The sequence below is a fragment of the Platalea leucorodia genome, assembly GCF_965183815.1.
Source record: "Platalea leucorodia genome assembly, chromosome: 2".
Taxonomy (NCBI): Eukaryota; Metazoa; Chordata; class Aves; order Pelecaniformes; family Threskiornithidae; genus Platalea; species Platalea leucorodia.
Window position 1 is genome coordinate 56701542 of NC_138824.1, and position 12215 is coordinate 56713756.

Genomic DNA, 12215 nt, shown 5'->3' on the forward strand with positions numbered 1-12215 from the left:
TTTTCTTTCATGTCATACCATAAAAGCCCTTCAATTTTACTGCCAGAGTCTAAGAGGAACAGCTTTCATTATTTCAACACAATGTTTAAACCTATACACATAGAAGTTAATCTATACTGCCACAGCATCAAAGCAAACTTACTTAGAACCAGAGCACTGCTGGGCAAAGCTCTAACTCAAAATACACCAGGGAGTCAAATCAGTACCTTCTCCCATTCAGGCACCAATGTGGGTTTACCTGTGGTCGAAGCAAGTTTTGTTCTACTTCAGTTCCCAGTCAGACCAATAACAGATCATTAATCAAACTGGCACAAATCGATTCACACTGGAAAATGTACTGTTTGAAAAGCGGGGAGACAACTTTTGGTCCAGAACTCCTTAAGCAACACATCAGTACTCACTAATGTGAGCTGCCAGACCTGAGAGTCATGCACTGACACGACTTCAGGGCTAAACTCCTCTTAATACCACACATAAAGACAACAACAAGAAGTCAAAAGCTGTAATAGTGCTAATCATAAATGGAGACCATTCATCATGTTGTCAGTCTTCTTTAAATTGGAGAAATCTTATGCAAAATGTTTTCTTTTTTTCTCCCTTAGGAAATAAAGTCTAACTTACATTGGATAACTTCCACTTACTCCGAGATTAACCTCTGTCGTGACTTATGCCCCATCTAACCCTAGTGATGCCCAGCTCCAAAGGGCTGCAGCAAATCAGAACAGAATTTAGACCTTAACCCTTTTATTTTGTCTTAATTTCTAAACCACTCTGAGCGGTATAAAAGGATTAACAAAGATAGAACGTGCCACAAGCAACGTAAAAGAACATATACATTTCTTGACATAACATGCCAATTATTTGAAAGTATCTGTTGCATTAGCAACATGTCACTAAAAACCTGTTGAATGAACAAAAGAATTTAAAAAACCAATTAACTGGTTAAAGAACATTTTTCTTCAAAAACACCTAGAAAGTAATTTGTTTAACAATACATATTTTAAGACACCATTTGCTGTGTTTTGAAGGTATTGTTACATTTATTTTCCTTTTCAATCCATTTTTATAGGTTGGCAAAATAACAGGCTGAATTTATAAAGTGTTCAGAACTATTATAGAAGTCCTAACAACAGACATGTACTGCAACAGAAGATAAGGATATTTTTTAATTATCATTTCTGACACAGATTATTATTTAAAATACTCTGGTTTATGAGAGGAAAGTAATAAGACAAACCTGTAAATAATTGTTGTAAAAATGCTTGCAGTCAGGGAGGCAGACAACATTTGCATAGAAAAGATTTACAAACACAACCTTCACACAGCTCCATCCAAGCAAGCAATTAGAAGCCTAAGCACATTTTTATTTCTCCAGGTAGGTATTTAAACTTACATATAAGAAAACTTCAGTCTTGCCTCATTGCTCTCTAGGAATGGTTCTGTTTAGCATGTTTTATGTTATAATTTAAATAAGCATCTCTCCCTCTGGTTTCTTAGCTTCCCACATAATTACAAAGATATTTGCTGCAAAATAACTACCTGATGTTACATTACTATTTCTATTATTGACGCTACTATTAATGCAGTACAAGACAATGCCTATCACTCAGTTTACTACAGTATAAACCTTAATTCCAAACCCTCCTCCTCTTCTCACTACCACCACTTCATAGTTTTGCATATTTTTAGTGGAAACAAGTCTTCCCTTATGTGGAAAAGAAATGCTGCCTGCTAGCCCTTGGACACTTAAAACCCTTTGGGACCATGATGAAAACCGTATCATATAAACTTGATAAAAGTCACAGAATTCAACTGGATTAAAATAGTTTTACAACCATGTCAATAGACCAGTGTATGAAAAAGAACACATGTATAATTAAATGCAGTGACCTTTGAGGATCTGCATCACTCAACATGTAGAAACTGTATTTGACCAGCAGTTTTCCTGTCTCAGTACTCTATTTTATTCAACTGGGCTGTATTCTTCCAAATGTAGAAATCACCCATAACAGTTACAGGCAAGGCTTTCAAAAAGCTGTAGACCTTGAATGAACTGATGATCACCTACTTTCAGGGGAAAGGAATGCTGCACACAAACAGAAAAACAGAACTTAAATCCACATAAAGTCCTCTTTACATACAAAAGACGACTAGTTCCAGTGAGTACCTCTGCTGTGCAATAACAAAGCCTTCAGCATGCAGAAACAAAGACATCCTGCATTAGGCAACAATCCAATTGCTGGGGAAGTACCTCTTTTTTTTTTTTTTTTTTTAATAATAGTATACCTGCTTCTTTTCTCTGACTGCTATTCTTGGGAAAGGGGAAAAAAAAAAGGCAGGTAATCAAAAGAGGCTTAGAACCACTGTTCATTACCATTTTTATCAGATTCACAATTTAAAGAAAGTAATACACTCTGAATGCCATCCTGCCAACAGGCTAGCAAACATTCAGACACAAAGATGGTGTAAGGACTCTAAATACAGCTTCTATAATAAAATACAGAGATCTGAGAATTAACACTGAACATGGCAAACAAATTCCTCTGGTTTCCACAGCCTGCTGTTCTATCTACTTGCTAGAACATCCCAGACAAATGATTTGCCAAAAACATGACTTTGCCTTTGCAGCACATGAGCTTTTCCCTCTTTCTCCCTCTCCAGTGGAGAGTGAGTGATCATGGAAGAGATCAGAGCTCTTGTGAAACATGGTAACCTGCACAGGCTCTGCCTTCAGGAAGTTTTGAGGTTATACATAACCCTTCTCTGATTCAATGTCTCATTTGAAAGTAAGACCACAGAAGAGAAGACCTGTGACCTACTGGACTTCCTGGAACAACCCTTCTTCTGCTCCATCTCCAGAAATGAGGCTATTCCCAACACCGTCTTAGGTTTTTTTCCTGCATTGAAGCCCTTCCTACGTTCATCAGCTTCTAAAGCTCACCAAGTTTTTGTTTATGGATCATAATGACCCACTCTTCTGTGCGTTTCTCTGCTCTCCTCCTGTCCAGCCTTCTCTAAATAATGGAAAGGCTGGTAGCTCACTTCTACTTGGCACGTTTGCTTTCTAGATCTAGCCTCAGTCAGTTCGTACAGGGGTGACTAGAGACATGAAAGTGGTCCCTCAAAGTCCCTTACTAAGGAAGCTTTAGGCCACACATCAGGCAGGAATTGCTGCCAAAGGATCAAGTGACTTCAGACAACTGCTGAACGTTGGTATATTCCTGTCAGACTTTCTCTGCTCTCTCCCAGATACAGGAGGGCAACATACTGCTAACACCTACTCACAAGTATTCCAGAGGAATAGACAGGAGACAAAACGAGGAAGAAAACACTCCAGTTCCCAAAGCTGATTCTGTTTATCTTCAAATAACCAAGACCTTACTCAAGTAAGAATAATGCCTCGCTAAAGTTTCTATGTCTACTGAAATACAGGGGTGCAGGGGGAACATATCCTGATAAAGCATTTTAAATACTACGGCATTTTATTGAAAATGTTTACAGCAGACCAAGTCACTCTCTTACCTGAGGTATAATTGAAATTTTCTTCCGCAAGTCATGAAGTCCTAGCTCTGACGTCAAGTGCTTATCAATCCAAATCCTTCCTTCGGGTTCCGCCAAGCGAAAGAGGGCTGCTATCAGAGAGCTTTTCCCAGCTCCGGTTCTTCCCACTATTCCAACCTACAGAGCAAACCAAGGTTGCACAATTAAACCATGAGCTTTTCAGGATAAATTAATATGTCAAGCAAAAATTTTACAGTATCACAGGATTTACAGCAGAACAAGCACCAAATAAAACTTCTTATAATTAACATTTTTTCGAGAGGAAAAAACCTCTCCCCAGATCAGTTTGGATTCAGGTGACATTTGGATACCCAACAATTTCTTGGATCATATTCAAAGGTGAAAGATTTTCCCTTAATGTGTGGTGTTTTATTGTGTAAATAAGATAAAGTGGCTCAGTGTATAGAGTAATGTGATTCAAAGGCTGCTAATTTTTATATTAAACGTAGTTTGCTGGGTGATGTTAGGCAAATCATTTCAGGCATGCACCTACTTCTCAATCCAAAAAAGGTCTCCCATAAAGCACTTTGGGAACAATGTATGAGCAGTATTCCCATTTTAAATAACTGAGACTGATTTTGGTTAGCATAGTTTAGGTGAAGTACTTCAAAGTAGTCAAAGTAGCCAAAATAAAGCCCAAACTAGCAGGAGGATCATAAACCGTATTCTTGCTCCAGACACCTTCAACAGAGAGGACACAAGTACAGAAACCACAAGGCCACGTGAGCAAGCTGCAATTCCTTTCCAAACAGAAGAAACAGTGAATAATAAAAATCACAGCGATTCAGGCTTCTATATGTTCCCAAAGAAAAATCAGAAGCTGTATGCAATGTGAAAAAATAATGTTTTCAGAAAAAAGAGGTGGAGAAAACACAAAATATGGGATTGCTAACTTCAACGACAAGGGGTTAAGACCTACAAATATTTCATATGAAACCAACATTTGGGAGAAAGTAGGCCCATTAATAAATGAGGAGACATATAATTAATGGTGATTAAATACTACTTGAACAGCGAACTCTTTTTTTTTTTTTTTTCTTAATATGTTGTCTTCAGGTAAAGGATTCTTAGAGAAAACAATGTGCAGTAATCAATTCTATCAGAGAAGGTGATGGGAGTAACCCTCTACACAGATCTGATCTGGCAGGATTTGTTATTCCCTGCACTCGGTTCTAATCGCTACATTTCCAGAAAGAAATCAACACACTGGAAAGAGTTCAGAGAAGTGCAACATAAAATTAATATAGGTTGGAGATACTGATTTGATGAGGAAGGATTTATGAGGATTAAACATGTACAATATAGCCTGGTGAAGTGACTGGGGTGCAGAAGGGAGGAAGAAACATGAAAACCTTCATGAGTATACGTACAGACACCAGAGGGCAATTACCCACTGCCTGAGACTCAGATGTGTGCAGTAATGACTGCTGGAATGAAATTAAGCATGTTACATCGAAGAGCAAGGAGAAACTTTCTAACAGTCAGAGACACTAAGCTCAGACAAAGCAGCAGGGCCCACATTTGATCAAAAATACACAAAATGCTAAAAAGGTATACTGCAAGGAGCAACTTAAACCTAAAAGGTATTTTCTACTTCTATTTTCCGATTCAACAATTTCATCTAACAATTCATTATTGTACTATTGTATATAAACTAACTAACATTTATACAGTGCTTATTATTAAAGATACCGCCTAATTTAAGCAAAACTGTTACAATAAATGATAAAATGTCTAGTATTCTAAATTGTATCAGTGAAACAAAGGAAAAATAGTTCCGAACAGTTACACTACAGCTCAGAAAGAAAATGCTGAATGGAGAACACAGGCACCCAGAGTTGTGAAAACAAAAGTTCAATTGTTTCGCTGTAAATGTCAGTGATATAAAGTATTGTATTAAGGCTATAAAGAAAAAAACATAAAAAATACATTGATACTTAAAATAAAAATGCAGCTGCTCTGCATATTGTCAAAATCCCACTTTCAGTTTGGCATCAAATGAAAGGACTATGCTCTTCAGTATTTAGAGGAATTTATTTGTATTTTTGGTCCAATTGACTACAGGCTGCTGAAAATTGACATGAATTTGAAACAGCTCTCAGTATACACACTTATTTATTTTTTTAATACATTGTATTCTTCAGAGGCCCATGTTCATAGCCAGTGCAAATACAGCAACGGTTTGCAAATGGAAGTCCCAGCCACCTAACGGGAATCGAATGGCCAGGATTTTGTTGCCCGACGTAAGCCATGTGCATACACAGGAGTACACCTGCTACGCTGGGCTCATCGTTACTCAAGTGTCACTTGCACTTCAAAGTAGAGCTGCACAAAAAATGAGAGTGAGATTTACAGCATGTCAGCTACTCCACTGAAACTGCCCATGTCTTTGTCATCCCTCCGGCAACCTCCCTTCGTGCTACGCTGTGAGAGTATTTACGCGAACAGCTGCCACGCCGTAAATCTAGACCCTCACCCTCCTAACTTTTTCACGTAGCCATACCCTCAGATTTAGGATCTGTCAGGACAAGGTGCATTTAACAGTATATTAGTCAATAAGCATTCATAAGCACCCTAAAACAAAGATAGTGGTGTTTAAAACCCAAGGCTGCACATGCTAACCTTCTCCTGCTGCAGCTATAGTAACTGAAGAGGTTAATCACCGCCAGCTGCTGGCAGAGCTCCTTACACGAGCACTCCCTGGTCTGTCCCCGGCAGACTACGCTACCTTAGCAAAGATGGTTAAAACAGAGGGTCCTTCCTAGCCTGCTTTACCGTAGGGAAATACTGAACGCTGAAACAAGCGGATCAAAAGAGACCCTAACTGACAACTGATCTGTTAGTAATCACCTCCCCCATTCTTACTGTACCTACAGCTTCCCTAACTGGGCGCTGGGGTGGCTACAAGAAAAAACTACAAGCACGGCAGAAGTTTAAACTCATTCATCCTGCCAGTGGCACTGCAGAAGTCGTCTGAACAGGCGTAAGAGCTCTCACTGACAGCCGCACGGGCAGAATCCCTAGCGGATCTGGAAACCTGGGTCTGAAGAGGCACTTCTCTGTAATTAAAACCAATATAAGGAGCACAGATGCTCGGGAGATTTATTTTTACACAGTGGCAGTCTACTGCAGTATTGTGCAAAACATCATAGAAAACGGACACGAACTTCTTGGCAATAGTTTCAAGCTGGGCAAATTCACTTCAGGATGACAAAACCATGGCATAACCACTCAGCAAAAATAAATACCCCCAGTCATCCCTCCCCCTCCTCCCCCCACCAAGGACTGAGTCATACACTGCTACTATCTCTTGCTTCCGTTTTTTATTTTATTTTATTTCTGTCTCTCATGAAGAAATGTAAATCTTGTCTGCTATTACATTGGAGCGATATAGAACAGCTAACGAGACGGCCCATAGGCAAGAACAGTAGAGAGTAGATAAACATCCCTTTTGCTGCTCTTCTTAAACACCCATACCTAATTCCATGAGATCATCTCCATGCAGCAAAGTTGGGTTGAATTCTGGTAACGTGCATGTTATTAAAAAGGTCCACTTGAGCAACGAAACAGGTTTGGGACTGAATGGAAAAGCATGTTACAAATGAGGCCAGGGCAGTGATTGTAGAGAGCTGAACCAGCCTCCTAGGGAAGATATCCTAATCAAAAACGTACACGTGCATTTGAAATGTAGCGAAGCACGGATTAACACTGCAGGGCTCTAATTTAATTTTGTCTGTGGGGGAGACCTTCCCTGCAGCACTCTTTCAATTGGGATGGTGTCAAAATTGGGGAGGAAGAGTCAAATTTGCAGAGGAGGAAGAGTGTTATTTCTGTTTCTTTTGGCTACCAATCTAATTAATGGCAACAGTTAATTGGATTGGTAGCCGAAAGGAACTGAAATAAAATCCCCAATTCTAAACTTATGCAACTGATTCGTATTTCTTTCTTCTCTCTCCCATTCAGGGCTCTGTGCAAGAGCATGTACATTCCTTATTTTCAGTTGTCTCTGCTCACCTTGTGTGTTGACATCCTTTGTTCCATTTACGTTCCCTCTACTGAATCCCCAGTTTCCTAATGCAGCTCCATTTGCTTCGAATTTGAACAAACATTTTGGGCTTAGTCTGTATTTCGAATGTCTGTCACATTCTGATAAAGCCCAAATTTTATCAGAAAATTATAAATATATTTAACCCTTTGTTTTGACAAACAGAAATGCCATGTTCCCATGTATGCTACATTTACAGGAAATAAATAGGCTCCATCTTTTGCTATTAAATATGACTAAGGCTTGTTTTTTAAAATAACATTTACTAATGTCCTAACATCCATATATTTTATAATGTGTTTTTATCACACAGCTTCTTGTCAACTTATCACCTTTGCTTAATTTCTGTGAATGGCCAAAGACAGCCATATACATACCTTTTCTTTTGGCTTAATTAAAACAGACAAATGTCTTAACACCAAAGGTCCATCTAGACTGTAAGTGAAGTTAACGTTTTCAAATGCTATCATTCCTTGGCTTGGCCATTCAGGTGGTGGATGCTTGTTGGTCTCCCAAGGAGCTTCTTTTTCAAGTTCTGTGTATTCCATTACTCTTTCTACTGATATCATCTAAGGGGAGGAAGGAAGACATATATACATAAATTTCAGCTTATTGCATATATTGCAAATATTGCGTGCATGTACGTGTGTGTGTGTGTATTTTTACTATAAAGATTCAACGCAAATTATTCCAGTTTTTCTTTTAAGCACAGATAAGAGTACTTGGTACCATCCTATGCTTACTTTATACGACTGAAAAAGCGGAAAGAATGTATCTCATGTCCTACTACAGACCCAAATCTATCATGATACATAAATCCATACATAAGCATTCATTTCTAATCAGTGGGATTAATTACAAATCTAAGTATGTGTATAAGTATTAAGAAATTTAAGCTATGAGAGTTGTCTATCAGTCTTGTCTAAGATCACACCATTTCATTGTGTGCTGGGAAGACAAAGCTAGAAATGAAACTGCCATATGAGCTACAGGCAGACCTAACATTAATAATAATTTTATCTGTTATTAAGCATGGCTTTGTAACTTTTACAAAAGGACTACATGTATTTCCTAGACTATGGTCAGCAAATCATAATTACAAGTAACCTTCAGTTGTCAACACAACACAAAAAACCCCCAGGTTTATGCTCAGTATGTTCTTTTTATAGTCTTTTTTTCTTATATGTTAACTTAAAAAAGTAAATAGGCAAACTAGAACATGCTAGTAAATATTGTAAATTGGTGGAAGGTGTTTTACTTTATATATTTTGGAAAACACACAATCCTCTCCACTGAATATAAACAAATACTTTCAAATATTTGTTAACTTACAACAAATTAAGAGGATATAAGCCTTTACAATGAATTAACCCTAAAAAATGCCATGAGGGATATAAATCAAATTTTAAAATGCAATAACAAATAATAATAAATTATTAAAAATCCCAAATCTAAAAAAAAATCATTTAAACAAATCTTACTTACAGAGAAGGATTAATTTCTTGTAATTTTAGTGAGTTGCAATGCAATTGTCTACACTGTAACTAGACAGTCTCCTTTCTGCTGTAAAGGGAGATTATAAAGCCTCCTTTACTATGCATGGAAAGGGACAGTCACTGGGCACAATTCATCTCAATAGATATTCAAAATCAGTCAGACAAATTATACCCTAGAAGAGGCTACTTTTCTTTACGGACTGTAAGTGGTGCCTTAATCGCTTGCTAACGTATTAATGTCCTAAGTTAATTAAGAAGAATCCCATCCTTAAGGCCTCATGTCACAACCACGAAAAGGAACCAAGAGGTGAAAAGGAAGAAATAAACGTTACCAGGTTTTCAACTTCAGCACTTTGTCTAACACCCCACTGGAATGTTCCCATGAGGGTGATTGCGTAGGATAGTGCCAAACCAACCTGCCCCGCATTCAAAGCTGCAGAACAAAGAAAAAAGAGAATCAAATAAGTACACTGGTAATTACACAAAATTCTAGTTAACTTCCCTTTTATGAGGTTACTTACATGATGGAAGCATCACAGCCAGAATTTTGTTTGGTTACACCGTACTTGCCATCTGTGCAATGAGTAGCTCCAGGCAGAACAGCTACTTGCTGCATTTTTTTTTTTTTTTAAGGTTTTGAAAATTGTCTGCGTATTTGAAAAGATAACCCCAATTCTCTTTGGCCTGGCATTTTATCTAAAACCTGAGGTTCAGTCTCAAGACTTGTTAGGGTCATCCCTATCTGGCTGAGCATTAGTAACTTTTCACCTTTTTCTAAGGGAATTAGATCAGCCCCTAAACCTAAGCAAAAAATGAGCATAAAATGATTTCAAAATAAGTTACGAACATGTACATCAACTTTGTACTCTTAAGTGATCAGATAATTTAACAGGACAGAACACTTCTTCCCCTGTTTATATAAGCACTTATTGTGTTCAGTGGGTCTACTCTCACAAAATAAATGAATTCTGTCTGCCCCAATATTAAGCACGATTGTCCTCTGGCTTACTTGAACTTTATCCTAGCATAGCTCTATTGACTTCAAGAGAGCTACTCCTTATCCAGAGGCGAGGAAAGATTCAGGACTATTGTTTTGACTTGTCTTTTTGCATTCTAATAACATCAAACCTAGCTCAAAATTTTCAGTGTTGAGCAGCACAGAGTGTTCAAATTTTAAAACACACATGCATATACAGAACTTATCCAAAGGAAAAAGAAAAGAAACAAAACCAGCAAATTAGCACTAATTTTCATGTCCAAGATAATTACTTCTTCCTTCATATTTTAGATGACTATCTCATTCTAGTACATCTAACCCAATTACATCCTGGATGATGCATACACTAATGACAGTTCATGAGTGACAGTGAACATAAAATGTATTATTACAAGGCGATTTTCTTTCTGGAACTGGCCTATCCTGCTGATCCAAGATATTAGAAGAGTATCCCTAGGAATTTTAGCTTGCCTTTTCGCCTACTGTGCCATGTGTAGAAAGGAAAAAAGTTGTTAAGAAGCAGCTCTGTGGGTGTTTCACTATGAAAAGCAAAGCCCTGTAGGCCCAAAAAAGAAAGGCAAAGGTGGGGAAAAAGAAGAAGATTTATTTGTTGTTATTGCTCTGAAAGCCAGAATCTCAGAAGTGAAGACTACAGATCTGCAAGTTTGTTTGCACATTTGGGGATGATGGTAGATGCACGCCTAAGCCCGGAAGATGTCTGAATTGCCTCCAGTATTTTCAGGAAAGCAGATACAGCCCCAATGCCCTAGACTGAGGAAGAGATCGTGATCTAGAAAGAAACATTTAACTTAATTACAGTCCTTAAACAATTAGAAACAGCAAACTATGAAAAAGAATTAGACATTACTATACATGGTAATTACCGGGTGAACTTTTTCTAACATCTGTACTTACTCTTGGCGAGAAGCAGGGAACCAAAAGCAACCACTATAACAAAAACGGCACAGATGGCATCCAGACGCACAGCAAACCACCTCGAGGTTGTCAAAAATAGAAACCAGGCCTCTAAAGTGTATTTTACAAAGACATAACAACAGTGGATTATTAGAAAACTAAGCTGTATAATTATTACTAAATTAATTCATGTTGGTATTATAAGCTGTTAAAAAAAAAACCCCAACATTGCCATCTTCAAATGCATGTCTGTATGGACTGATGATGATCAGAATATTGTCCAGTTTTCCTGAAATGGCCTAACCTAGTTTTCACACTAGTAGCAACCACAGCTAGTATAACAAACAGTAAAAGAAGAAAAAGAAACACAGTCAAGGCCTGAAGCATCGTCCATTTATTTTAAAGGGAAGCCTTTTTTTAACTCTAGTGGACTTGGGAGTCTTATACAGAGAGCAGAAGTACAACTACATTTGCTGTAGCTGGACTACCGTCTACAGGCTTTTAGCTAGAACGTATCACAACACAACCGTCAGAGCCAAGTCTTTAGAAGACAGCTGCAGCTGGTTAAGCTCCCATAAGAGCTACTTAACACAGCCAGTGGAGCTACAGAGCTATTCAATTGACTAAAAGCACATATCTACTTTTGGAGAAGCTCACAGGTGGACATCTCCACTGCGCACTTACATCCAAGTGTCCACAATTTGGTGCTAAATTCCATCCCAGATAGATATGCTACAGTACAAGATACAGGAGACAGCAGGAAAAGACATTGCAATACAGAAGGCAAAGTGTTTGAATTCAAGGCCAAAACCAGAAGTCAAGCAGCCATAACAAAATACGGCATTATTTATTGCTTAGGCTGCAGTCAGATGAATTGTTCCAGCTGCTAACAAGTCACAGCAGAAGGTTACCATTCCAACCCTTTCTGCATTGCTTGTTATTACTACATGTTAAAGATCAGTGCTGTTTCAACCGTTTCACTGTTCCTTAGCCCAGTGCTGGGAAAGATTCAAACTAAAAAAAAAAAAAAAAAAAAAAAAAAAAATCCTCCCTTTTATAAAAAAAGGGAGGCGGTAAGTCTGGTTTTAAGCCAGATCATTTTGAATAGCCAGATTACAGAGTGATCAAATCAACAATTCAGCCAACAGAACTCCATGTAACTTCTGGAGGGCAGCAGAGGGGAAGAGCAAGGATGACAAGA

The 12215-nt window shown here is 38.1% G+C and overlaps 1 protein-coding gene across 1 annotated transcript in view; it reads right to left on the reverse strand.

Annotated features, from left to right (window-relative positions):
• The window catches only part of ABCC4 (ATP binding cassette subfamily C member 4 (PEL blood group)), a 154281-nt gene that overhangs the window by 32702 nt on the left and 109364 nt on the right, over positions 1–12215 (reverse strand). The window contains exons 23-26 of the mRNA XM_082305100.1: positions 11015–11125; positions 9435–9535; positions 7984–8175; positions 3523–3678 (exon numbers count right to left, since the gene is read on the reverse strand). Coding sequence (XP_082161226.1) covers positions 3523–3678; positions 7984–8175; positions 9435–9535; positions 11015–11125 — 560 coding nt within the window. The remainder of the gene's footprint in view (positions 1–3522; positions 3679–7983; positions 8176–9434; positions 9536–11014; positions 11126–12215) is intronic.